General features: G+C 43.7%; 3 protein-coding genes across 7 annotated transcripts in view; 2 read left to right on the top strand and 1 right to left on the bottom strand.

Annotated features, from left to right (window-relative positions):
• The window catches only part of nr1d1 (nuclear receptor subfamily 1, group d, member 1), an 11387-nt gene extending 3718 nt beyond the window's left edge, over positions 1–7669 (top strand). For 2 of the 3 annotated variants that reach the window (XM_071464557.1, XM_071464573.1), the window contains exons 2-9: positions 1231–1497; positions 2509–2597; positions 2840–2984; positions 3292–3998; positions 4590–4775; positions 4893–5103; positions 5459–5945; positions 7103–7669. In XM_071464557.1, the coding sequence (XP_071320658.1) occupies positions 1231–1497; positions 2509–2597; positions 2840–2984; positions 3292–3998; positions 4590–4775; positions 4893–5103; positions 5459–5679 (1826 nt within the window). In that variant the 3' untranslated portion in view covers positions 5680–5945; positions 7103–7669. The remainder of the gene's footprint in view (positions 1–1230; positions 1498–2508; positions 2598–2839; positions 2985–3291; positions 3999–4589; positions 4776–4892; positions 5104–5458; positions 5946–7102) is intronic. The other variant, XM_071464565.1, reaches the window with a different exon arrangement.
• A 1857-nt stretch (positions 7670–9526) lies between these two features.
• LOC139609822 (uncharacterized) lies at positions 9527–13233 on the bottom strand. Its single transcript, XM_071464814.1, has 9 exons — positions 13104–13233; positions 12700–12796; positions 12294–12417; positions 11691–11848; positions 11174–11316; positions 10918–11095; positions 10523–10662; positions 10024–10186; positions 9527–9860 (listed from the first exon to the last, which is right to left on the bottom strand). The coding sequence occupies exons 1-9, from the start codon at positions 13118–13120 to the stop codon at positions 9795–9797; spliced, it is 1086 nt and encodes a 361-aa protein (XP_071320915.1). The 5' UTR covers positions 13121–13233; the 3' UTR covers positions 9527–9794.
• Positions 13234–15167: 1934 nt separating this feature from the next.
• Positions 15168–27600, top strand: wipf2b (WAS/WASL interacting protein family, member 2b). 3 transcript variants are annotated; one of them, XM_071464728.1, is made up of 8 exons: positions 15168–15441; positions 16496–16595; positions 16701–16998; positions 20177–20302; positions 20786–21442; positions 21878–22105; positions 22529–22630; positions 23309–27600. In XM_071464728.1, exons 2-8 carry the CDS (start codon positions 16530–16532, stop codon positions 23347–23349), a joined length of 1518 nt encoding a protein of 505 aa, XP_071320829.1. In that variant the 5' UTR covers positions 15168–15441; positions 16496–16529; the 3' UTR covers positions 23350–27600. The 3 variants fall into 3 exon arrangements, with proteins under 3 accessions (XP_071320829.1, XP_071320838.1, XP_071320846.1); XM_071464737.1 differs by having other exon boundaries at positions 15171–15441; positions 16701–16833; XM_071464745.1 differs by lacking the exons at positions 22529–22630; positions 23309–27600 and having other exon boundaries at positions 15171–15441; positions 16701–16833; positions 21878–22267.
• The last annotated feature ends 396 nt before the right edge of the window (positions 27601–27996 follow it).

Below are 27996 nucleotides of genomic sequence, written 5' to 3'. Positions count from 1 at the left end.
GTACACTTCACCGTGAGGAGACGACAACTGGCCGTAGCTTCTCACGTCACTTTACTGCGAATCACAATGTCTTTATTCAACAAGCAGCAAAAAGTCCCTAAAGCAGCAGAGAATCTGTACACACAAAGGTCCCATGTGTCCTGTGTGTATAAACACACAGGACATTAGAGGTGCAGTGATTAGTCAGAAAATCAATATTCAATCATTTATGATAACAGATAAATACATTAAATAGATAATAAAATTAATGATAATGATATCAATATTCTTAGTGTGTGGCTGACTTAAATTCTCAGGTTGTGGTGATTTGAATGTTGGTGGATAGTTGTTACTGATGTGCACAGATGTGCGGCAGATTAACGTACAGGTGACCCTGCTGTCACACATTGTCCTCGTGGAGACGGACGCTCGACTGTGACACCTGGAATATAAACTCTTCATCTTTAAATGAGGAGGAGGAGAGAGAGAGAAAATAATTATCAAAAATAAAAACAGTCAGAGGGTGAATCGACAGGTGACTGGTCTGGGGGCGGGGCGAGCAGCGGGAGCACGACAGCGCTGGTGCATGTGCTTGGTTACCATGGTGACACCTGACACAGTGACCCTATGACCTTGTGTTGGGTCCTGATGGGGGAAGTTATGTAACAGAGAGGTGAATGAGTGAATGAAACCCTGACACACACACAGATCCAGAGTGGTTGTCAGTCAGGTGGAGGGAGGAGGAATCAACAACATCCAGGTGTTAAGCCATCGGACAGGTTGAGTCATGGACGTGTGTGTGTGTCTGTGTGTGTGTTTGTCACCTGACAGACGAGGCGTCACGTGCAGCTCTGACACTGTGCAGGGTGACAGAAGACTGCACTCAGATCTGTGCTTTAAACAGACATCCACCATCATCCACCATCATCCATTCACCCATCATCCATCCACAATCATCCATTCACCCATCATTTGGAAATACCTGTTTCTTCCAGGACAGAGACCTTCATGTGGGGAAATTAAAGTCAGGCGCTTTATCTGAACAAATAACTGAATAAATAAAGTTTTACAAATCAAGATAAAATTGTATCTAAAATTGAAAATGAAAATTTCTTTGGGTCATATAATTCTGGGGGAAAATGCAGAAAAGTCAGAGGTCAGGACCAGGACCTGGACCAGCTCTGAGCCTCATTACCGTCTCATATGAAACTTGGAAATGTCATGACTGACCTCGTCTCCTCTCTCCTGCAGGAAGCGTGATCTCCTACGTGGGTTCATGTGGAGGCTCTCCGACCCGGACCAGTCCAGTCTCCATGTACAGTGAAAACTCCAACTCCCAGCCTTGCTTCACCTCGTCCTCCTCCTCCTCTCTAACGCCCTCCTTCCTCAACAGCAGCAGCTCCAGTTCAGGCTCCTCAGGAGAGGACGGCTCCTCCTCAGCAGGAGGTTCACCTCGAGGCCGAGACGATGCAGGATCTCTCAGGGCGTCACCCAGCAAGTCGGTGGCCAGTCTGACCAGTAAGAACCCAGTCTTAAACCTGTGTCTGAAGTTGAGCTCCAAGTTCATGGTTCCACCAGGATTTCTGACCTGGTTTTTGGTTTGTGACAGACAGTGACGTGTCGGGAGGTTCAAGCATTACACTGCCTCAGTCTGTGAATGCATCAGGCTTTTGAGTTTTTCTGGAATTTGAGTTCTGAGTGTTTCCAGACCTCAGAGTTCACAAACACTTTATGTTTAATCATCCTTCCAAAATAGGATCTGATGATTGTTTTTCTTAAAGCTCCACCCAGTCTAAAGGCAGATGTCCATGTGTTTGTGATTATAAAGCAGGTCTAGGTTCTATATTAATACTGTGAAAGTATCAAAGCCTCAGTCCACAGAGAAATGCACACAGCCTGTATTCAGAAACTGAGCCTTAAAACCAGCCGTCAGGACTTCTGGAACTTTGTGATGTCACAACAAAGCCACGCCCACCTGGATGCACCATCCAACCTTGCAGGATTTAGTTTCTCTGAATGTTGTAGTAGTGGCTTTATTGTCATTATATTTGAGTCAAACAGCAATTTAACAAAATTCAGGTAGCACTCCCTGAGGTACAAAAACAGGAAGAAAAAAAACCCAAAAAAACAGTTAAGACAATGCAAACTATTTCAAAACATAAAAATTAGAACAATGAGGACAGTACAGTGCCATGTGTCATTTAAATTACCTGAAATCTGCCATATTTTATTAGATCACTCAGAAAACAGTCAGCCAGGTAAATTTTGGTGTCATCTGCATAATAACAAAAGTTGTCCTTATTGTTTTGCATAATTTGGCCGAGTAGAATCTCATAAATATTGAATTAATGAGGCCCAAAGACCAATCACCTGCTGAGATGCAGAGTTTGATCTGATGTTAGTTATGTACATGTGAGTCACACAGCCAGTGGATTTTTACTGAACCATCCTGCACCTGACTGATTTATTTTAATTTTATTATTTTAAGTTTGATTTATTTTAACAATGTACTGTTTGACACTGTTTCAGAGCTGAATGGGATGGTGTTGCTGTGTAAAGTCTGTGGTGACATGGCCTCAGGTTTCCATTATGGAGTTCATGCCTGTGAGGGCTGCAAGGTGAGACACACACACACACGCAGATTTAACATCACATTTGTCTTCAGTTACATCCACACGAATACATTTTCATTTCAAACCAGCATTTTTAAACAAAGAAGCGTTTCAGCTTCAGTCATTTTGCCTCAGATCCAGATTCAGACTTCCAGACTTCAATATGCTGAAACGAAACGAGACAGACAACAGTGCTGGAACAATCCTGAACCAGCTGATCTCCTGAATGTGGTCTCTGTGTCCTGCAGGGTTTCTTCCGTCGCAGCATCCAGCAGAACATCCAGTACAAGAAGTGTCTGAAGAACGAGAGCTGCACCATCATGAGGATCAACAGGAACCGCTGCCAGCAGTGTCGCTTCAAGAAGTGCCTGTCTGTGGGCATGAGCAGAGACGGTCAGCACCCACCTGTCTGTCTGTTCACCTGTACACCTGCCTGAGCATGCAGCTAAACAAATACATGAGAACCACACAGGTGTTTTCAGCCTGTTTGACAGGTTAGGCCTGTGGAGTTTAGCTTTGTGACCTGGAGCATTATCCTGCAGGAAGCAGCCTGTAGAAGAAGAACTGTGGCCATGAAGGATGAACAGTGTGATGGTCAGCATGCTACATGATTGGCAGGTGGACAGGTGTTCCTAATAAAGTGTAAGTATGTAATGTCATTATGTCTTTAACACCTCCTCCTCCTCCTCCTCCTCCTCAGCGGTTCGTTTTGGGCGGATCCCGAAGCGTGAGAAACAGAGGATGCTGGCTGAGATGCAGAGCACCATGAGCATCAACATGGTCAACAACCAGCTGCAGAACGACTTCCAGCTCGCCAGCCTCTCCTCCTCATCCTCATCATCTTCATCATCCTCTCCCTGCCCAGGGGTGACCATCGCCACCCAGCCACAGCCCTCAGCCCTGCCACTCACCCCCTCCTCCCCTTCCCCTCCTGACCCACCCTCTTCTTCCTCACCAGCTCCTCCTCCTCCTCCACCCCCCCATCAGAGGCCCTCCCCCTCCTCCCCCCCTCCCAGCCCCGGGATGGACTCTACCATCACCGCTATCGCACGCGCTCACCGTGAGACCTTCCTATATGCTCACGACAAGCTGGCCAATCCCCACACGCCACCTCAGCAGCAACAGAATAACCACACCCACCACAATGGGGAGGCGGCGCTTTGGGGCCCCAACCGCTGCCCAAACGGTTACCATGCCAACGGTCTCAACACCATCTATCACCATAACAACAACCTGGGCACAGGGCGCTACCCTCTGCTAGACAACAGCTGTAATGGTATGCATCATCACCATGGAAATGGGAGGCGGAGCTTGCACAACTGCAATCTGATTGGAGGAGATGGGCTCTGTGATCATGTGACCCAGGGGCAGAACTGTCCAATAAAGAACTGCAAAGAGATAGTACTGGTAAGAACCAATCAAAAGGTTTGCTAAGCCCCGCCCCCTGCCCTTAGTGTGGCTATGCTGTCAATCAATCATTTATCAATCACAAACGGTGCAGATTTATCACCACAATTCATTTTCAGTGGTGGAAGAAGTACTACACAACTACTACACTACACTACATCATTACATCATTAATACTGATGCATTTTACTGCTGTAGTTTGTACTTTTACTTTGATACATCAAGTACTTTTACTGTCATGTACTATAAGTACATGAAGTAATTTTACTGCGATACTTTAAGTACATGAAGCTGACAATAGTTACAGACTTTTACTTAAGTGGGATGTTGAACGCAGTATTTTTACTTCATTGTACGTACAGTTCCTGCAGTTTTCAACAGAGGTCAGACGATCATCACATTCTCTCAGTTCAGTGTTTACTCCTGGAACAAAGAACGGCCAGAAGAAATCAAAGACCTGCTCACCTGTCGCCCAATGAAAGGCCACACCACAGTTGTAACTCACCTCAGATAATAATGATAATCATCATTTAGGGGAGGGATTAAGCTAACTGTCACCTGATTGGTTGCTCCTCTCTCCTCTCTGTGCAGGCCTGTCCAATGAACATGCAGCCTCACGCCAACCCCTCAAAGACCCCCCAGGAGATTTGGGGGGATTTCTCTCTGTCCTTTACCCCTGCCGTCAGAGAGGTGGTGGAGTTCGCCAAACATATCCCAGGGTTCAGTGCTCTGTCCCAGAACGACCAGGTCACCCTGCTGAAGGCCGGCACCTTCGAGGTGAGATGGAACACCTGAGCTGACATGAATGACCTTACATTCAGTAGGTCCAGACCCTCCGAGCCTTCAGAGGGGGCGGCAGCTGATTGGCTCTCACGTGCTCTTCTTCTGCTGCAGGTGCTGATGGTTCGCTTTGCATCATTGTTCAACGTGAAGGAGCAGACTGTGACGTTTCTCTCTGGCGCCACCTACAGCCTGGAGGAGCTGCAGGCGATGGGGATGAGTGAGCTGCTGGGAGCCATGTTTGACTTCAGCCACAAACTGGCTGCACTGGAGCTGAACGCTGAGGAACTGGGACTGTTCACCGCCGTGGTGCTGGTGTCTGCAGGTGAGGACGGAGAATTAATATTTACTGTATGTCCTGCCATTACAGGATGTTTGTGGACAATTCTGATATTTAAAGCTTTAAAAAATTAGATAACAAATGGATCACTGATCATTTTCTTTTAAATAGTTGTGATCAATAAATGCACAGAGCAGGACATAGGCATTTATTTACTGACAGGTACGCTGATACATCTGTAATAAGCTGATGTCAGGGGATGTATTGGCCACGGGGGATCTCAGGTCTGGTTCTAGGAAAAAGAACAGACATCATCAAGTTCCATTTCCTTTGTTCCATGTAAACAAAATAAACATCATGAACCGGTTCCTCATGTTCTCCTCCTCATCCTCTTCTTCAGACCGCTGTGGTATCGAGAACGTGGCGTCGGTGGAGCAGCTGCAGGAGAACCTGATCCGAGCTCTGCGGTCGCTGGTTGGCAAGTCAGCCGTCACCCCAGGCAACAACCTCCACAACCTGGACTCGCCCCGCTTCACCAAACTGCTGCTGAAGCTGCCGGACCTGCGGACTCTAAACAACATGCACTCTGAGAAGCTACTGTCCTTCCACATCGACACCTGAGGACATCACTGATGATGTCATCAATGACGTCACCGGTTCCCTCCGTTAACTCAGAACCACTTCCTGTGGTTGCTGGTGACAATAAACACGATCATGAGGAGCTCTTCATCATCGTTAAATCATCATCCCGGTGTGGTAATGGTACCTTTGCCACCAGCATCGTAAAAACATGGTGATGATGTCATCAACAAAACTGTTCAGCTCTCAGCTCACCGCCAAAATAAGAGTCTGTAGCTTACAGAGTGGCTTCTGGACTACCAGAATCCGTGAGTCTGAACTCTTTTGACCTTTTAACCAAAAACGATTATTTATTATTAATTTAATCTGTGGTGTTTAGCCTAGCTTAGCAGGAGGACTGAAGGCAAAGGAAAAGCGCTAGTGTAGCGATACCTTTTCTTTGACTTTATTCTAAGATGACCTCACATGGAGACGTGGACAACAGGACAATAAAGACGAAAACAATAAGTAAAGAAATAAACTGAGACAAATGAGTAAAGAAGCTAATTCTGGAGATAATAACCATTTTTATTTTAAGACTTGTTGACTACTAGCTCCTGCTTCCAGTCTTTGTGCTAAGCTAGGCTAATGGATCTATCTCTGTGCAGGAAATGTTAACTGTCTGAAACATCTGATACCGTGGTCACACCAGGAAGTGCCTCAGTGAAATTCATCCACAGCAAATCAAAGTTCACGTGTGAGCTAATCGAGACAGTTACGCCCAGGTGTTGTTAAAACGGCAGGAAGGTGGTGACTGTAGCTGATGTGATGATCAGCAGGTGGAGCTGTGTCACACAGACTTCGACCAAAAATCATCCAACCAGACAAAATATCAGCAGAGTCCAGACTGAGCCAGACCTGTACCCACAGACCTGAACCACATGTCCATCTGATTCAGTGTGACATCACTTCCTGAGGATATCATCATCTCTGATGTCCCTTCAAAATAAAGCTCCAAAGAAATAGAGGCTGCAGAACTTCATTCACATTTTTTCAGTTTCCTTCAGTATCACAGTGATCCAGTGACATCATGATACACTGCAGACAGGAGCTGATCACAGCTGATCACAGCTGATCACAGCTGATTACAGCTGATTAAAGCTGATCACAGCTGATCACAGCTATACAGCAAATACACTACCAGGCAAAAGTTTGGACACACAAACAAATAAAAACCCATTAATACTTTAGAATACTTATTTATTTATAGATTAATCGCAAATTTGGGATCATCCCCGTATCCTCTTCAGGTTTACACTGCCCTGTGGGCACCAATGAAGTCTGAGGTCTGCGCAGATTCACTTTGCTCCTGTGAATGAATCCAGACTGAGGCAGCTCCTTTAAAACAGCCTGATTTTAAAAGCTGCTGTGACCGAGCTCTGAAAACAGCAGGGTTCATATGAAAAGGTCAGACTCTGTTGTACAGATGATTCCAGGAGAAGGGGACATCCAGAACTTCCAGGCACCACCTCACTGTCCACCTCCCCTCTGCCCTGAGCCAACACCAGCCAATAGCACGAAGGAGCAGCAGTGACAGACAGCTTCACTGACCACTGAGACGGAGGAGGAGGGACGATGTGTTTCAGGACAATCAGAAAATCAGACATTACAGGGACCTGCAGTGTGCAGACCCAAGCTTCAACCAATCGCCTCTCTAACAAACGTTATGCAGCACATCTTCTGTATAAAAACTGTAAATACTCAAATATCCAGTTATACTTGAACTGTGTGCGACACACAAACATATTATACATCTATATTTTGTTAATAAGAATATATGCCTGTGCAAACATTATGACTATAAGTGTGTGGGCCACAAACTGTATTTACAACAGATTAGAAACATTGTTGAGTATGAAATGCATCCAATGGAACAGAGATATTCTGGTGTATGTATTTTAATGTGTGTTTTATGTTGTAAAGACGTTTATATAAGACGTGTATATATATATATATATATGTATATATATATATATACATATATATATATAAAAATATACACTTAAAAGAATCATGACGCCCTCATCTTCTCTTGTCTTTGAAGATTTTGAGCTTAAGACATTTATTTAAATAACATTAAAAAAAGAAATTCAATAACAGCTTAAATACTATGAAGAAAACAGGTTTGTTGTTGTAACCAACAAATATTATAACCTCCTGAACCAAACCTCACTCTGTTTTTCACTGATTTTTCAACCTTTCAGTCTAAAACAGTTCGAAAACACCAGACAGATTCAGGTCATGATGAAAACTTCACAGTGGAGAAGATGGAATCAGAATCATTTGATGTTTTTACTGAAGAAATTACTAAAAAAAAAAATCTAATAATAATAACAATAATAAGTTTTTATCTAATTATTTCCTTTAGTCTGTGTCTGTGGGAGGATTTGAACAGTCACAGACACAGTGAGTCACACGGATCAGAAGTAGGTCAAACTCAAACCTCATAACCAACTTTCCACTCTGCTCTCTGATTGGTCAGCTGCTGCTAAACCTCAACATCCCCACCGACCAATCAGGAGCCAGCAGGTGGAGTCATGAGCCGTGTCCCAGTTTCAGAGGACACACACCGATTCACACATCGTCTCCTTTTTTATGGTGATTTCTTATGTAATAACTTTGAAAGTAGCCGACGGAGATTACAGTACACACTGTACAGTTACTATTGAAACTGTACAGAACCAGGACAGCACCTCACCACAACAACTTATTTAAGTTTATTGAGGTATTTTAGTTGAGGTTCAGTCCCAGAAGCCACTATGCAGTGTCCCAGCTGTTTATAACTGTGGCTCCTAGTCATGTAATTAACAGATTAACATGACTCAGATCAGATGCAGGAAGTTGATGGATGAATTAATCAGTTAATTGTAATTGTTAATTGAAGTTTTTTGTCCATTCAGAGAGCATGATTCCTGCCTCAATCCTGCAGGGATGATGTATGTTTGTGGACCAACCAGGAAGACTCCCTCCACTAACAGCCAATAGGATTCCTCCGTTGTGTTTTGGATGACCAGAGAAAATCAGAATCAGGACTGAGGGATTTACTGACAGATCTGATGTCAGAGAATCAAACCTGAACATGTGTTGAGCTGCTGTTAAACACAGACCTGACTTCAGTCATCAAGCAGAAACACATTCAAACACCCAGAGACTCAGGACCAGGGACAGGAAGTAGAGCTGTTAGTAAAATGCCAGACTTTCAAAGCTAAATTCAAGATGTGTTGGTTTAATTTTATGATAAAGTTGGATCGGCACAGTCTGACAGTTACAGTCAGATGACAGGAGCGTTGAAGGAGCTGTTTTAGTTCCTCATTAACAAAGTGATTAAATGAAGCTCCCTGCTCTATGTCCTGTCTGTTAGTGAGTGAGTGACACCTGTAAAATAAGGTTTATCACGTATTAATCAATAATGACACAATAAGAAAAAGGCTGTTGACAACAGTTTTACTGGGACCTGATTTATACAGTGACATGACACAGACTGGATTATCAAATATTTCAGGAAGTTTAAATTAAGTGTGATTTTATTTAATTCTTCAGTTTCTGTGTTATTTGGTGCATGTGTACATTTTGGTCACTTTGTGTTTCACCGTGTTGTGCATTTGAGCAACACTGATCCCTGAGTCCTTGACTCCAGGACGGTGAAGACACTCAGTCTATTCCCTCTGCCGTTATCTAATCATGTGCATGAATGTGTTATGTCACAGTTAATGTAGAAGTGCAGGGGTGCATGCTGGGGGGCCAACAGAGGGAGGCAGCAGGCTCGCAGACAGAACACACTGCCTCCTGGTGCACACATAGCAACACTGCAGGAGCAGCTTTCTAAAATAAAAGACCCACATTCAGTGTCTTTTGATTGTGAGCAGCTTATTTGTTAAATTAAAAAGTTTTATTTAGAGTTTTAGGCCTCAGTCAACACTCCTGGTTTCTCTTGGCCTGAAAAGTTTATTTACATTTTGATGTTTTGTACAATGATGTACACGAATACAGGACACAGGTTTGATAGGACAAAATCAGGACAGGTGACAGACTGTCATCTAGTGGACACATGAGGGACGATCAAAAGTCAAAGAGTGAAGGGACAGAAAAGAAGAAGAAGAAGAAATAAGGAGTGTCCATCAGATGAGAGGACTGCTGCAGAGAAGAACCAACCAGTCAGTCAGACTGGGGTCGGGGTGATGAGGCTGAGAGAGAGAGAGAGAGAGAGAGATTAGTCCACTTTAATAACTGAGCAACATCTCTTTTGTGTTACTGCATTATTGTGTTGTTGTGTTGTGACGATTCTAAAGTGATTTGTGTCTCTCACACAGCTGGCCTTTACAACAAGGTTTGTGTTTGTGGTGTTACCTTCAGTCCAGATGTGTCCACAGGTTGTCCATCCCTGCGTACCGACAGCAGGCAGACTCTTCCGCCGCTCGGGTATCCCTCCTCCACCTCCAGGTGACACACCAACAGCGCCGACTTCAAGTAGATCAGGAGACGCTGAGCAGGACGCCAGTCAATGGCAAAACTGAAGACACAAAGACACAGAAGATGGACATTAAGATCCAGACATATTTAGCCTAGCTTAGCATAAAGACTGGAAGCAGGGGGAAACTGCTAGCCTAGAAAGCATATTTAGCATAAATAAATGTCCCTTTGTAAAGGGAGTTTTGAATTAGATTTTATAAATAAATGTTGGTCTCAGCAGTGTCAGCTCCTCATGACAGGTGATTATTGGTTATTGATCTGAGAGGTTTCAGTCTGATCAGATCCATCAGAGGTCTCACTGATCATCACTGACCGACTGACAGAGGAAGCAGTCAGCAGGTTTTTGTCTTTAAACAAACAGGATGTGGAGGCTCACCTGGATCTCAGGGCCTGGATCTCAGACAGCAGCTCAGCCTGACCCATGTAACACTGCATCACCTCCAGCAGGGCGGCGCTCAGCTCCGACCGTCTGCCCGACATACAGTCCTCCACCAGACCAGCTGTCCCCTCATTCACCTGGGAGGAGGCACATAGATAAAGAGACATGGAGACAAGGAGAACCAGATCTAAACCTAAACCTAAATCTCCTCATGTGAAATGAAAATATAAACTGTGTTACTGATCCAACACCTGAACCAATGAGCTGTTAGATTAGGTGAGGTGTTTCCCATGATGCCCTGCATCAACTGGTTGTAAAATCTGCTGCTGTAATCTGGTGAGATGATTGTTCAGAGGATCAGGTGATCCGATCTCCCGAGCCCCACGAGTTACCTGCAGTCTGAAGCGGTCGTCAAGGCTCCAGGTGACTAACAGCTTCAGCGGCTCCAACTCATTGGATGAAAGAGCAGAAGAGAGGCGTGGCCTGAGCTCTACACACAGCTCTGATTGGTTAAAGGACAGCAGGTTGATCTGCATAACATTCTGTGCAGCAGTGACGCACACCTGCAGCCTGACAGGTGAACAGGAAGCTGAGTTAGAGACCAATTAGATCATCTGAACACAGGTCACATGACTTGATTACACTCACTCGTCTCTGAGTTTTTGCCAATTGAACAGCTGACGGAGCATCGCCTCTGACTCTGCCCTCAGCTGGGTCAGCTGATGATCACATGACTGCAATGAATTCTGGGCCTTCAGCAGAGACTCCTCCAGCTGTTCGCACTCCTGCTTCTAAAAGAGACAAGGAGACAAAGAGAGGAGACCTGATGTTCCTTGCTCAAATGCACCTTGGGAGTTGTAGTTAGCCCCTCCCTGAAGGTTTTATGTTCACAGCGTCTTTACTTTGACTTTAATCAGAGTTTCAGATATTTTCTGACTCAGGTGTTGATGTTTTTTCTGACAACTGAAGCAGGAGAGTTTCATGTTGATCTGACAGTCATTGACTTTGTCTGTGAGGAAAATAAATGGGACCAGAGAGTCTGAAACAACTGCTCATACTTCACTACTCCTTAGCAACCACCTAGCAACCACTCCTGACTTTTAAAACCTTTCCACCTGACTGTTCCTGTTCCTGTGTGTGTGTGTGTGTGTGTGTGTGTTATCACCTTGCTTTGCAGCTGTTGGACTAGCTGTGTGAGTGTGTGTCGTCTGTTGTGGATCTGTTGGACTCTGTCCTGCAGTGATCTCAGCAGAGTCTCTGTCTCCTCCACCTCCGACCTGCTCTTCACCTTCAGAGCCTTCCACCTGCCCCGAGCCCCACCCTCTGACAGACACACACACAGAATTGTGATGGGAGGGAGTTGACAGTCAGAAGAAATATATCAGATGAGACAGTATGAGTATCCTCCATATAAAATGTTTAATCCTTGTGTCCCACAGCCCTTTATGCTCATCCACTGATCTAATGTATTTCACATTAAACATTCAAATCTGACTGTAATTCAACAAAAAAAACTCTAATTAATTAAAATAAAACAGAGTAAGTATTTCTCCACCAGAATTTAATAAAGTAGAATAAAATGTGGTGAAATTTGTACAGAGTTTGGTTGGTAGCGAGTCCAGACTTTCCCAGGTGGGTTGTGACTTCAGTTTTTCTCTAGTACTGAGTATGTACTGCATGAACTCTGTGTACCATGTTTAATATATCTTGTCTGTGTGCTCTGTGTGTAGTATATGTAGTTTGTGTTCTGTGCTTCTACTGTGTGTACCAGGTTGGGGGGGACCGGGTTGTGTCACCAGTTGCTGGGCAGACTCCAGACCCTCCAGCAGAGACATCATGGAGTCCAGGACGAACAGCTGACGCCACAAAACCTTCTGAACACGACGACTGTCCTGCATACGCACACACAGATTTTTTCAATTTTCTGTTAAAAAACAAATCAAGTAATCACTCACCGATCATGTAGAACCTACACCTCACTGTTCTCCATTCTCCAGCAATAACAATAATAATAAACATTAATGGGTTTAACAATCTGTTCCTCTGGGAATCAATACTACAACAATAAACAGAAAAGGACAGGGCACATCTGGACAAAATGCTGTAGACTAATGTTTACATGTTCTCTCACACACGTGGGTGGGGATGGCCTGATCGTGAGCCCAGACTCTCACCGTGAGGTAGAGGACCATCCTGGCTGCTTCAGCAGAGTCCGGCTGCTCCGAGTCTCCACAGGGGTCCAGCAGAACCGGGTCACAGCGCTGCAACACACTGATACAAAGACACACAGGGACACAGGGACACAGGGACACAGGGACACAGCTCGGTTTATTTCATCCTGACAGTCTGAAAACCGACAGCTGTGAGCCACACCAAGCGTTAGCTCTGTTAGCTCCAGCTAGCTCACAAAAATACTCTCACTGCCGCTGATTCTAATGTTTCTACACATTTCAGTTAATTGTTTGACGCAGAAAAGTTTGGTCTGAACGTTTAGCAACATTTAAACCACTTCTCCTGAACCGAGCAGACTTTAACGGAGAGGATTTAACGTTAACGTTGAAGCTTTTTAGAGACTTACGCTCGGACTTCAGCCATTTGTTTTCAAATCTCCGCCACGAGTCATCTGATTGGTCGCTTCAGGATGACGTTGTCTCGCTTCATTGTGTTTGATTGGCTGTGACAAACCAGCTCGCAGGTACATTAGCGCCACCCACTGGACTGGAGTGTGGGAAATGGACGGTGAACGATGCGACACCAAGAAGTTTTGTTTGTAACTTCTGCGAAAGAGACATTTCTGCTTAAACTCATGGTTTCTTTGAAAAACTGTTTGAGACTCAAAGAAGTAAAATGATCCGATATTTCACAAACAACAGCAAAGATCAGAGAAAAGTGCAGAACTGAAACCGGATCAGTGAATCAGAACTTTGTTTTTTCTTTTGTCCCATGAATCATCTGACAACCCCTGAGTTTGGACTCCCTAAACTTCAGTTAAACTTCAGTTAAACTTCAGTTAAACTTCAGTTAGTGAAGCATCTGAAGAACAAATCAGTGACATCAGCTGAGACTAATGCAAGAGGAATCAGAATCAGTTTTACTGGCTGAGTATGTTTGTTCATACAAGGAATTTGAGTACAGTGACACACATGGACAAGAATAGACGAGCCAGTAGATGAAAAATAAAACAAAATAAAGAAGTAGACATATAATTAAGTAAAAGATAAAACATACAAACATAAATTAGCACCAATGCAGCAGCTGCAGCGGACACAGTAAATACATTAGATGCAGCAGACTCAGTAGACGCAGTAGATGCAGTAGACTCAGTAGATGCAGTAGATGCAGTAGACTCAGTAGACGCAGTAGATGCAGTAGACTCAGTAGATGCAGTAGATGCAGTAGACTCAGTAGACGCAGTAGATGCAGTAGACGCAGTAGACTCAGTAGATGCAGTAGACGCAGTAGACTCAGTAGATGCAGTAAACTAGGTAGATGCAGTAGATGCAGTAGACTCAGTAGATGCAGTAGATGCAGTAGACTCAGTAGATGCAGTAGACTCAGTAGATGCAGTAGATGCAGTAGACTCAGTAGATGCAGTAGACTCAGTAGATGCAGTAGATGCAGTAGACTCAGTAGATGCAGTAGATGCAGTAGACTCAGTAGATGCAGTAGACTCAGTAGATGCAGTAGATGCAGTAGACTCAGTAGATGCAGTAGATGCAGTAGACTCAGTAGATGCAGTAGACTCAGTAGATGCAGTAGATGCAGTAGACTCAGTAGATGCAGTAGATGCAGTAGACTCAGTAGATGCAGTAGACTCAGTAGATGCAGTAGACTCAGTAGATGCAGTAGATGCAGTAGACTCAGTAGATGCAGTAAACTCAGTAGATGCAGTAGATGCAGTAGACACAGTAGATGCAGTAGATGCAGTAGATGCAGTAGATGCAGTAGACTCAGTAGATGCAGTAAACTCAGTAGATGCAGTAGATGCAGTAGACTCAGTAGATGCAGTAAACTCAGTAGATGCAGTAGACTCAGTAGATGCAGTAAACTCAGTAGATGCAGTAGATGCAGTAGACACAGTAGATGCAGTAGATGCAGTAGATGCAGTAGATGCAGTAGACTCAGTAGATGCAGTAAACTCAGTAGATGCAGTAGATGCAGTAGACTCAGTAGATGCAGTAAACTCAGTAGATGCAGTAAACTCAGTAGATGCAGTAGACTCAGTAGATGCAGTAGATGCAGTAGACTCAGTAGATGCAGTAGACTCAGTAGATGCAGTAAACTCAGTAGATGCAGTAGATGCAGTAGACTCAGTAGATGCAGTAAACTCAGTAGATGCAGTAGATGCAGTAGACTCAGTAGATGCAGTAAACTCAGTAGACTCAGTAGATGCAGTAAACTAGGTAGATGCAGTAGATGCAGTAGACTCAGTAGATGCAGTAGACTCAGTAGATGCAGTAGATGCAGTAGACTCAGTAGATGCAGTAGACGCAGTAGACTCAGTAGATGCAGTAGATGCAGTAGACTCAGTAGATGCAGTAGATGCAGTAGACTCAGTAGATGCAGTAGACTCAGTAGATGCAGTAAACTCAGTAGATGCAGTAGATGCAGTAAACTCAGTAGATGCAGTAGACTCAGTAGATGCAGTAGATGCAGTAAACTCAGTAGATGCAGTAGACTCAGTAGATGCAGTAGATGCAGCAGCGCATGTCTTCCCGCTCAGGTCACGTGTCCCCGTGTTGACTGGAGAGAAATAAAAGTCTGCAGCAGAGAAGCTAGCGGCTGGAGGCTAGCGGCTGGAGGCTAGCGGCTGACGGTAGAGCAAACCGTGATCTGAGGAGAAACGCGGCCGTTTAACACCGACACAGACGTGTCTCATTATGAGTTCGCCAGCAGAGAGCCGGTGACGTTAACAGGTAGGATTTATTTCACCTGTCGGTCTGGACCGGTGATGCTGCACAGACCTGCTGCTAATGCTAACACACAGCTAGCAGGCTGGACTAGCTTGTTAGCTAACGCCGCATTTTAATATGTAACATTTTAACGGCCAGGTGAGGCTGAAGGGAGAGAGTGTCCGGCCAGATGTTGATTACTGAGGCAAACAGCTGGAGAGGAGCTCAGCAGAGAGGCTAAAGCGTTAGCTCAGAGCCAGGCCAGGCTAATTCAGCTAGCTGCGCAAGGCTGAGGAACAGCAGTGAAACCGGTCTTTTTCTACTTTAACAAATAAAACACATGTTTGAGAAACCTCTAAGAAATCACTTTGTTAATCAGGTCCTGGTCTGACACATCTAAGCTTTGTGGTTTTTGAACAGGACCTGGTCTGATGTGGACTGATGGCGCTGGCATTGTCATTTTACGTTCATAGAGACTTAAAAATGTTTTAGAAAGCTAAAAATTTTAATCCTTCAACAGTCTCTAGAGGTTCTCTGTTAACCTAGTCTAGGTTTGACAGGTCTACATAAAGTGGTTTTTGATCTGGACCTGGTTTGATGTGGTCTGTTGTGGTCTGCATGGAGGACAAACACTGACATCTCCTCAGCTTGACTTGGTGTTTGTGTCTTTGCAGAGCTGCCACTGAAGAAGATCTTCATTAAGGACGAGTCAGTCCGTGTTGGTGCATTAGTCAGTGACAGTGAGAACAGTTTCCTAAAGGCCAAAGTGGCGTCTTCAGACCAGCAGCTCCTCAGAGATCCAGTTTACTTCTTAAAAAATGACTTCAGACTATGAATAGATTCTCTATATAGATGCTGATCGATCAATTAATCTGCATTTTGACAAATGACAACTTTGAGGAGCTGTGAAGACGGTGAGTTTTGATGAGAAACGGTGCAGCGCGAGGTTTTTGTTTGTAGTTGTGAGGCTGATGTTGGCGTGTGTCTGCCAGATGTGGAGGAGGCAGCTGTTTGGAAACACTGCTGTGAGTCTTCACGATGACAGCCTGCTTCACTGTGTTGTGTTTGTGTGTTTTAGGGTGGTCAGGTGTGTGTCTTATATCAACAACAGGATGCCCATCCCTCCTCCGCCTCCTCCTCCACCAGGGGGACCCCCGCCTCCCCCCACCTTCAGCCAGGTGAGGAGCCACACAGACACATATATAATATGGTTGTGTGGATGGACGATGGATCCTCGTTTTCCCATTAATGTATTGAATTATTATTATCATCATTATTTGTAGGCCAACACCAGCCCCCCAAAGCTGAGCAGAGAGGAGTCCAAAGGTCGCGGCGCTCTGCTGTCAGACATCTGTAAAGGCACCAAGCTGAGGAAGGTGTCGGTGGTGAACGACCGCAGCGCGCCGCTGCTCGACAGTAAGACTCAAACACCAAAGAGCCAAACACCTCCCACAGAGCACCCATACATTCGCTTATACCAATACCTACACCAGCAACAGAGCCAGCCTAAACAGCAGGGGGCGCCGTCTGAGGAGCAGAAGAAGACGGCCGGAGAAAAGAGCTCCGCTCTGTCCCCAGAGAGTAAGACCACACACCTTCTCTGACACTAGAGGCTGACTGCAGGAGGCTGAGGGTCAGGGCTACACAGCCGCCATGTTTCCTGTCCACACGTCAATCAGAGCCGTCACTGAGCCGCACTGGGCTGAATACACCCACACTGATTAAAACACACACTCAGTGATTCTCCCCACACCTGAGCACCTGAACACCTGTCGTCAGTGTTTGGTGAACGACAGTTTGATGCAGTGATATGAAAATGTGACCGAGGACAGCAGGACAGCTGCTGCGGGAGACGGCGTCTGATTGGATGGAACTGAGTCAGGTGAGATTATTGTGGTTTATCCTGCAGAACAGGGAGAACAGAGCAGAACATGGGTCCAACAGCCAGGTCAACGGAAAGTTACCTGAAGCATAAAGTCCAGACATGAGGCTGATGATGCTGTAAGAGCAGTGATCAAACACAGATCTGTGTGCAGGTGATGTCACCCGTGTTGAATTCTGGGTAACTGACACCATTGTTTGGTTTGCTCAGTATGTTGTGAGGATCCCGCTGCCTCTCTGTGCACTGAATGATGTCGTGTCTCTGCACTAACAAATCTGCAGGTAGAACAACCTGCAGCTGATCATCTCATCCTTTTATCCTCACGTCTCCGTGTGGCGACAGCGAGGGCCGGAGGTCGTCCGTCGCTCGTATACATATGACTCGTTTCTGTAGTAAGATTATTGAATTGATACTCGTTTAAAGGTTGACCCCTCACTTCCACACAATAAGTTATAAGTGAGCAGTAGATGATACATGAGACCTGATCATTTACTATTTCCCTAGATTTGATATTGACTGATTTTGTCTTTTAATATGATTAATATGTTGTTTCCATGTTAGTTTGAGATCAGTCACAACCCCAGAGAAATTCAGTCTGAAAAACAGATTTTTTGTTCTGGCTCCACATCAACTTCTTTTCCATCTCCAAAAACCATAATTTAGTTTCCTTAATATGAAGACGTCAGACTGAGTTTTGATTATTTCCAGCTCGTCTGTAGAAACGATGAAGGATGATGAAGTTTATCGTCATGAGTTTGTCTGAATAGCTGTTGAATTTCTCCTGGTGGGGCGTGTCTCCACCCACCAATTTCAACAACTCTGTATCCAAACAGAACAACAGGTGTGCAGGTAACCTCGCAAAATGGCGTCCCGTCCCAACATCACACGCCGCGTGACGAACCCTCACATAGGAGGACGACACCGGATTAACCCCCCTCCCCACCCCCCCTTACTCTGCACCATCAGGGCTGTAATGTTGGTCCACCTCTATGATTCAGAGCGAGACCTGATCCAGATGTTGAGAGGATGACCAATCAGGACAAACGCTGTCGTCAGCTGCTGCGAACCTGATCCAGGGTCAGATCACTGTGACGTGTCACACACTTGATCACATTCATCTGCTCACTTCTTTGAAATGGAACAAATGGGGAGGGACCCTGACTCTTCATTGTTTCTGTCGCTCCACGTCTGATCTGTTCCTGCTGTAACTCTTCTCTTTCTCTGCTGATCTCCGGTGAGTTTGGAGTAAAGGTGCTTTAGAGATCCAGACGTCAGGATTTAAATATTGTGCAGATTCAAATCAGTGCATCAAACTGTTGTGTGTGGATTTGATGGACAGGTGAAGGAGCGGCTGGTTAGAACAGATCCTGCAGCTTCCTGCAGAGCTGCTGCTGTTTCATCCCAAACTCATCTGTTCAGGTGGTTCCAGCCCTCAGTGTGTTTACATTCACGGCTGCAACTATTAGTCAATTAATCAATTAGTCCTTCAGTCAGTTTTTAAAGCAAAACTGCTCTGATTGAATCATTTCAGCTGTTCTGTCAATAGTTGCAGCCTGACCTCTGATTACCCGAATTTTTCAGCTGTTTTATGTTTGAGAGTTGATATGTTGTCGGTCCAGGTGCAGCAGAGTCGGCAGCAGAGGTTTCATTTCATCAACACCATAGATTTTTAAATATGGATGATGCACAAAGACTGAATCAGCTGTTCACGCAGTGAAGACGATCATTACTCTGTAGGATAAGTCACAGTCTGAACAATGTGATTTGTGTTATTGATTGTGCTGATTGTGTGCGCTGTGTTATCCCTCAATGCTCCAGGCTGTTTGTGATAAAACTCAGTGCTGGACGCTGTCCGGCTCACCTCACTTCCTGTTTACCTGCAGTGGAGGAGTAACACCTGACTGGTGGCAGACATCTCTGATCACTGCACGGTGTGAAAATACATAACAGCTGCACTCCACTGGAGAATCCTGCCGCTTCAGACATGTTTACTCTTCAGCCTTTTTCTTCCTGAAGGAGTCACTGTGGGTTATTAGAACTGGGCTCTAATTGTTATTGATTATTAATCAGTGAAAAGATGCAGCAGCCAGACCATCAGACAGCGTCATGCTCCTCTCAGTGTGACTGTTCATTTATACAGCACATCTTGGAAGTTGTTAATGTTTGCTTCTTTATGAAAGTGTGACTGTGTTGATGTTAGTGCAGAGAACAGACAAGGAGCTAAAAGATTAACTGTAGGCACTGGTTTCCAACACACATCACACAGCCTCCGAGAACTGTTTATATAACTGATATGACTGAAAACAGGAAGCTGAGTTTGTCTCTTTAGTTTGATGAGGAGGAGGGATCACGTGCACCAACAGAAGTAGTGAAAAGTAAAAACTGTCCCAGCAGCAACACGAGCAGCTGCAGGTCTTTAGGTGAAAAATTACTGCTGCAGCACACAGGTCTGTAAACGTCATCAAAAAAAAACAACAGCCAGGGTGGAATAAACCGAACCAGCCGGTCACTCGTCTGTGCAGCTGATCACCTGTGAGCTCGTTAATCATGATCAAATGTGTTTTTGACTGTTTGTTGTGCTGTCGGATCATCGGAGCTGCGTGGGAGCGTAAACACCTCGTTTAACTTTAACATCTCACTTCACTTCATTTCACTCCATCTCACCTCATTCAAGTGTTTGACGTTGTCACCTGGTCTCACCTGGTCTCACCTGGTCTCACCCGGTCTCACCCGGTCTCACCTGTTCTTACCTGCATCCCACCTCCCATCACACCTTCATTCATCCAGTCTGTGATGTCAGAGTAGTGTCAATGTAGTGACATCCTGCCGCCAGGAGGCGGAGCCTTCTCTCATCTGTCCAATGGTTGTGGTTCTCAGACCCCAAAGGAGGCGGAGCAGCAACAGGAGGAACCAATGGGAGTGGAGCAGCAAGCCCGTCAGGTTCCACTCCATCAATAGGAGGGCTGTTCACGGGCGGAGTTCCCAAACTGAGGCCAGTCGGAGGTGAGGAGTTCTGTCACATTCTTCATATTTATGATTTAAATATATATATATATATATGTTGTTCAAAATGTATTTGTTTTGCATATTCTTTACATTTGATTCATACTTTTACAGTAATTGTTTTTAAAATTCCGTGTTTTACTGTTTTTGTCTTTGTACTTTTTTTGAAGAAAATATTGAATAAGAACGATTTTCTGGATTTGTTTTAATTTACTTACAAAATTTATTTAAAAAATCTGTATTTTTATATTTTATTTTACAATAGTTTGCAAATTATTTCTATTATTTATTTACAGGTGAATTTATACCTTTTGCATTTATACTTTTATTATTTTTGGATTCTTTTGTTAGTTTTAGACTTTCTGAATTGTATATTTTATTGATTTACACAAGTGTTTTTTCAATTTCATTATTATTTTTGATTTGTTTTTATAACTCATAATAATTCTTTATTATTTTGTATTTACTAATTATTTGTTTTAGACGGATCCTCTGGACGTTCTCCCTCCACCCGAGCCGCGGCGCCCCGCCCCCCAAGTCATCGCCATGATGATGCAGAGAGCCCCTCCCCTCAGGCATCATCGCCAATGGAGACGTGTCGCTCCCAGCGTCCTTCACTCCCCAACCTGTCCTCCTCTCCCTCCCCCTCCACCCCCTCCTCTGCTGCCTCCTCCCCCTCCACTGGCATGAAGCACTCCTCCTCTGCCCCACCTCCCCCTCCACCTCTCTGTCGCCGTGGTAACGCTCCCTCTCCTCCATCCTCCTCTTACAACAGAGAGAAGCCCCTCCCTCCGACCCCTAACAACACCCCACCCCTCCCCTCCAAACCTCCCCCATCTCCTGGTAACACCAGACGCCCTCCCACCTCAGGAGGAAATCCTGCCTCCTCCTCCTCTCTGGCCCCGCCCCCTCCACCTTACCGCATCACCAACGGTCCAACAGGTGGCAGCGGGGAGGCGGCGCCTGAGCTACCGCAGCGTCACAACTCCCTCAGCAACAAAAGGACCGCCCCCTCACCTGGAGGCCACACTCCCACAAGAGGCCCCGCTCCACCTCCTCCCCCCGCCTCTCCCACCCCCTCCCAACAAGGTGCTAACAGGCCGCCGCCCCCTGTCAGAGAGGCACAAGGTAGAGGAGCAGGTGAGGGTTCAACACGGTAAAAACATGTTACAGCTGATTTGTCACAAGAAATGATGATGTCATCATGGTGACATCATGTAATGTCTTTCTGGTATTTTTACATTTTTAATATGATTATTTAGATTTTTAGAAATAATTTGTATTATTTATAAATTTAGGATTTTAAATCTTTTTATTTAAATTATTTTTTGTATTTCGTACTTTAGATGGCATCATTTTTTTTATTTCAATTATTATTTTACTTAATTTTAAAATTATTTTAATGTATTTATTATGATTTTATTTCCATTTCTTTTCAGTGTTATTTTACGAACTTATTTTTCTGTACTCGTTTTATTTTAGTTTTATAATGTCTTTTTAAGTAGTTTTATTTATTTTGACAAATTTTTGCATTGATCACCTGTATTGATCACCTGTATTGATGTCTCCCCTAAGCTCCTCCTGTTCCGGTCCAGTCGTCGTCTTCGAGGGCGGGGGGCAGAGAAGCCCCACCTCCTCCTCCTTACAGGACACATGGTAGCCCCTCTCTCTCTTCTGACCCCCCCGCCAGAGGGAAACCTCCTCCCCCGCCCACCCGCACCCCTGCTGCTCCTCCCCCGCCTCCCCCTCCCCTCCGCAACGGACACTCCTCCTCTTCCTCCTCCATCCCTCGTTCGTTCGTCGGTGAGTCTGTCTGTCTCTCCCTCAGGCTCCAGCAGTGTTTCCTGTACTGACTGATAATCAGCTGATTAGTTTCTCAATTAATGAGTTTTCAGTTGCAGAATAAAATGTTTCAGTGCTTTGAGTTCTGTGGTCTCTAAATTAAAGTTGAGCAGCTTTTCAGGTTTAATTGTCTTTATTTGTTTCCACACGTCAGAGATACTCAGCTTTTCCTCAGTGTTTGATTCAGTCTTTCTTCAGAGTTGATGGTTTGTTAGTGTCTCAGTTTTGACTCCATCTCTTCATGGCTTCATTCTTCTCTGTCACCGTCTGTTTTCTCCTACTCTTTTCCTCCGTCTTCAACCTCAAACAACTAAACTCAACTGCTTTCATCTGAGGAAACTGAAGGTGGTAAAATGAGCTGCTGTGTTGTGTCTTCTTCTACAGATGATTTTGAGTCCAAGTATTCGTTTCATCCTCTGGATGATTTCCCTCCTCCGGACGAGTACAGACACTTCACCAAGATCTACCCCAGCAAGGCCAACAGAGGTACTGAGACTAAATGTGTTGGTCAGCGACCTTCTTTTCACTGACGATGACGAGACAGATCAGACGTCATTAGACACTGATGGTGTTGAGAGACTAACGTGTGGTTTAAAAATAAAACATCACTCAAATCTCTCTTTATTTTCTTTCACAAGAAAAAAGAGGAGATGAAGTATTATAGAGCATTTTTTTCAAACAGCGACATCATCTAAATGTTCTGTGAGTGCAGATCAGAAAACACAGTGAAGGGAATGAACATGATGGCAACAAAACCTCTTCAGATATAATATATGATATAATGGTCTGTCAGCATTAATCATGATGAGACTAAGGACCAACAACACGTTATTTTTTTTAATCGTGTTAATCTCATGCTGCCAAAGATTCTTTATTTTCCACCGTCGCTGCTGCTGTTACCAAAGATTCTACAGCGCTACGTTCTAGAATCTTTGGCTGCTCCTATTTTGACCCTTTGAAGCACCCTTACTTGTTGTCAAGCTGTCACAGACACTTCCTACAAAGACTTTACATGGAGGAGCAAGATACATGCAGATGGGGTTCAGTCAGTAGCTAAGTGAGCTATGTCGGCTAACCTTCAGCTGTAACAGACTTTTATTGTGGAGGACAAACTTTATATTCAATGTTCAGACTTTTAATGAGTCATTTGTTTGTTTGTTTCAGTGATGAGAGGAGCTCCTCCACTGCCTCCTGTCGGGAGGTGAACATGAAGAACACAACACAACACAACACAGCTGGACAACACAACACAGCTGCACAACACAACATAACACAACACAACACAGCTGGACAACACAACACAGCTGCACAACACAACATAACACAACACAGCTGCACAACACAACATAACACAACACAGCTGCACAACACAACATAACACAACACAGCTGCACAACACAACACAACACAGCTGCACAACACAACACAACACAGCTGCACAACACAACATAACACAACACAGCTGCACAACACAACATAACACAACACAGCTGCACAACACAACACAACACAGCTGCACAACACAACACAACACAGCTGCACAACACAACATAACACAACACAGCTGCACAACACAACACAACACAACACAGCTGCACAACACAACACAGCTGCACAACACAACATAACACAACACAGCTGCACAACACAACATAACACAACACAGCTGCACAACACAACACAGCTGCACAACACAACACAACACAGCTGCACAACACAACATAACACAACACAGCTGGATAACACAACACAACACAAACGTCTGCAGCGTCCAGCTTCATCATCCTCACCTCCTCCATCACAACCTCATCTGCGCTCACAGGTGATTGGCTGATGGTCGGTCTGACAGAAGATCTGACCAATCCCGTGTCTGCAGCAGATGTGAATGAAGAGATGATGATGAAGATGATGATCAGAGGATTTTGGAGGAGCTGCCTGCTCAGAGTTGTTTCGGCTTCTTCTTCTCTGGTCTGCGTGACACTTTAGTTTTTATTTTTGCACTTGCACTTTTTGTTTGCAAGACCAACAAGCAACATCTGACACATGAAGAAGAACAGTTTGTGGAGCTAAAAGTTGCTGCAGGGACATTTTAGTGATATGGTTCTTTTGGATCTTCTGGGTTCAGGTTTGGGAGAGAGGAGATCTGCTGCCTGACGGACAGACGACAGTGAAACCACGTTTCCTGGTTTCCGTCACGTGATCGGTCAACCTGAGACAAACATGGCCGTGTGTCTGGATCATGAACAGGAATACTCTGACATTTTGGGAGGTTTTCTCTCTGCTGTGTTGTGAGGACGGAGCAGCTCTCATGTCTTGTTGCCAGGCAGAAGAGGAAGCTGTGACTCAGAGTGTTTACATTTCAAACAGCAGGCTACTGAGAGAAACCAGGTCGGGCTGAACGTCAGGGAACGTGTTTATCTGAAGGGACGTCGCAGACCAGAACCTCTGACACTCACTCATTACCACAACAAGAGGCTATCACACACACACACACACAGACACAGACACAGACACACACACCTCCATATAGTCAGTGTGAAAGCAGTAGTTTAAATGAATAACATAGTGACAGAACAGCACTGTTGAAATGTTCATGTCAATGTTTTGATGGTCGACTACTAACATTATGAGCCGTCACTATGTTAGCCTAAACAGGCTAACTTTAGCCTAACAAAGCTACTGTTAGCCTAAAAAGCTAGCCTAAACAAGTAGCCAAGTAGGCTAAACAATGTTGTTGGTATGTTGTTGAGCTACAGACACTCTTTATGCTAAGCTAGGCTTACCAGATCCTGACTCACAGACATGAGAGCACATAACACAAACAAGAACGTTTTCAAAATGTCAGACGAACTCACACTGATCCTCAGCAGACTGGATCTGGATCTGGAGTAGTTTTTACATCCTGCTTCACTGTGGAACTCTGAACCAACATGGAGGATTTACACTCAGAGAGGATGATGTCTGTTTTACAGCAGGATGGAAACACCTGTACATACTTAAACTCACCTGTGTCATCAACCATCATCAGACACACCTGTCCTGGTGATGTCAGCGATGTGACGTGCTTTATTTTGGCGGGACGCAACCTGATTCGACCTCCAGCACGGACAGAGATCACTTTCTGACGAGGTCAAGTCTTCAAGTGCCAAGACAGACCGAGGTGAACCAGAGAGACTCACCTGGACTCACCTGGACTCCTCCCCTCCTTCTGTAACTCAACACTAACCTGTCGCATGTTGTCTTTGTTTGAGCAGCTTGGTGGCGCTGCTTCAGATTCCTACAAACAGTGTTAAATAATGATTCAGAGCAGACTGATGGATTCACGTCAGCGTGTTCAGGTGAACCTGACGGACGACATCAAAAAGTCACAATATCATGAATAGTAGTTATCAGAACTTCACAAGTAAAGAAGAGATGAAATTGTAATTTTATGGGACGATTATTTTCAGTATCAGTTCATCTGTGCATTATTTTCTCAGTTAAGTTTTTGTCTGTAAAACTTAAGAAAACTTTGAAAAATACAAATTACAATTTCCAAAAGTCTGTCACAACATCCTGAGATGTTTTATTTGGTCAAACAAGAAGAAGAAATTCAGCAAGTTTTCACATTTAGAAGCTGGACTCCTCAAATATTTAGCATCTCTGCTTGAAAATAAATGTTAGCATTTAATTAATTGTCAAAATGGATGCAGGTTAATTTACTTTCCATAAAATACTAAATTAATTATTAAGAGTTGCAGCTCAGCAATTAATAATGTTAAAAGTAAAAAGTAATTTTATGGGTAAAAGTCTTGACATGAGAATAAAGTGGTAACGTTACAAGAAAAAAGATAACGAAGGGAAATGTCACAACATAACAGATATATTACAAATTGTAATATTACAATTTACAGGATGTACATGTAATTAGTAAAAGTACAATTTCTAAATGTGTTGTTACATAAAAAGTTGTAATGTCATAAAAACAAACTGTGCCATAAAGTGTATGAAAATCATAGTGTTTGATTAAAAGGTCACAAAAGTCATAATGTGTAATGAGTAAAACTCATAATATTACAACAGAAGTAATTTTACAAGTAAGAAGGTGATAATACTTCAGTAAAAAGTTAAAAAGTTACACACAGTTAAAAAGCTGCAATATGAGGAGTGAATTTTACATTATGAGTGTGCTCACAATTTTACAAGTAGAAATTAAATGAATAAAATCACAAATTGGAGAAAATAAATCAAGTTTTAAATCTACAAATAAAAAGTCATAAAAGTCACAGACAAAGATCAGAAGTGAAGAGATAGTGTTTCCTTTGACTTTCTCTCACAATATTAGGATTTCTTTTAAAATGACTCTATTCTCATAATGTTGTGACTCTTCTCACGTAACATTTCGTTTTTCCTTGGATTATATTCAGATCTTTTCCTACAGTTGGAGTTTTTCCCTCTGCAGCAGCCTGAACACTCAGTCCTGTAGTTTCCTGACAGGGCCACATGTTGGACATGTTTTTTTTCTAACAGTTTCTCTGTGCATGAAGGACGTGGTTTTATCTGAATTTGTTCTTTATTTTAAATCGTCTGACTGAGCACTTTTCTGTTTCAACGTTTCACTGATGACAAATGATCGCAGGTTAAAAAAATCTGAGGTGATATACTGCAGCATTATCCCCATTCACCTCCATTCACCCCCATTCACCTCCATTCACCCCATTCACCTCCATTCACCTCCATTCACCCCCATTCACCTCCATTCACCTACATTCACCTCCATTCATTCCCATTCATAAAGACATGAACAATCATAAAAACATTAAATGCCAGAAAAACAAACAGAACATAGTAAGAAAAACGTTTTTGTTGGTTATTTTACATTGTGTGATATGAAACTTTGCAGAAAACAATAAAGACTGATGAGGTGTTTTACTATAATTTAAATAGAAAATTATGATCATATCAGAATTATCTGTAAAATTATGACACAAAATTACGACTTAATTCTCCCCATATTGCGACTTTACTTGTGAATTACAGCTGTATTCTGTAATGTTTTTCTGTATTACATCTGACACCAGGATACATTTGACATGATGAAAAAGACATTTTAGGTAAAGCAGTACAGCAGCTGCACATGTGCAGTCAATGCATTTTTAACTGTGCCCCCCACCTCCCCCACCCTCCCCCATGACTGCTCTGTTTGCCTTATGAACTGTTTGCTGTAAACCTCCTTCATCAGCTAGAAAGTGTAAAAAGCTTGAAAACAAACAGAAACCTGTAATAACTGACCTGTTTGCTGGAGGACAGACCTGTAGTGATGATAACTGTAGTGGTGATGGTGTCAAACTGTCCTGTAGCTTTAGAACCAAACTGGGACTGATGGTTTGTTCCAGTCCCAGTATAACAGCATGCTCGCTCTCACTCGTCTCTTTTTATTTAACTGCAGCTGAAATAAACTCTCCATAATCTACTGATTCTGCTTCCTCTCATCACTTTCTCTTTCTGTCTTTAAGATTAACGGCTTCGTGTTTGTATTCATGTGTTTGGAGGCTCCGATGATAGATTCACTGTGATGATGATTTCCTTGTGATATAGCTGTGATCTGTAGTTTTCCACATTTCTGAGTCAGAGCAAGAACAATCTCCTCCTCACATTAATGTGGAAGCATATTACATAAATCAAAACATTGTTCTTTTTCGTACCAATATTTTTTAAAGATGGAAAGACCACAAGAGTCATGTAAATGTTTATTAAGCACTCAATTGAATGAAAATAATAGGTATTACATTAATTTACTGAACTCATTAAATATTTAAATTCAAATTATTTATTAATGAATGTATCTTCTAATAAACCAGTTAAATTAAAAA

Source organism: Trachinotus anak, unplaced genomic scaffold (genome assembly GCF_046630095.1).
Source record: "Trachinotus anak isolate AG129_WGS33_773 ecotype Australia unplaced genomic scaffold, CSIRO_AGI_Tana_v1 ptg000003l, whole genome shotgun sequence".
NCBI lineage: Eukaryota > Metazoa > Chordata > Actinopteri > Carangiformes > Carangidae > Trachinotus > Trachinotus anak.
Note: the sequence above shows the minus strand (reverse complement) of the source record. Positions and strands in the feature narration are given on the sequence as shown.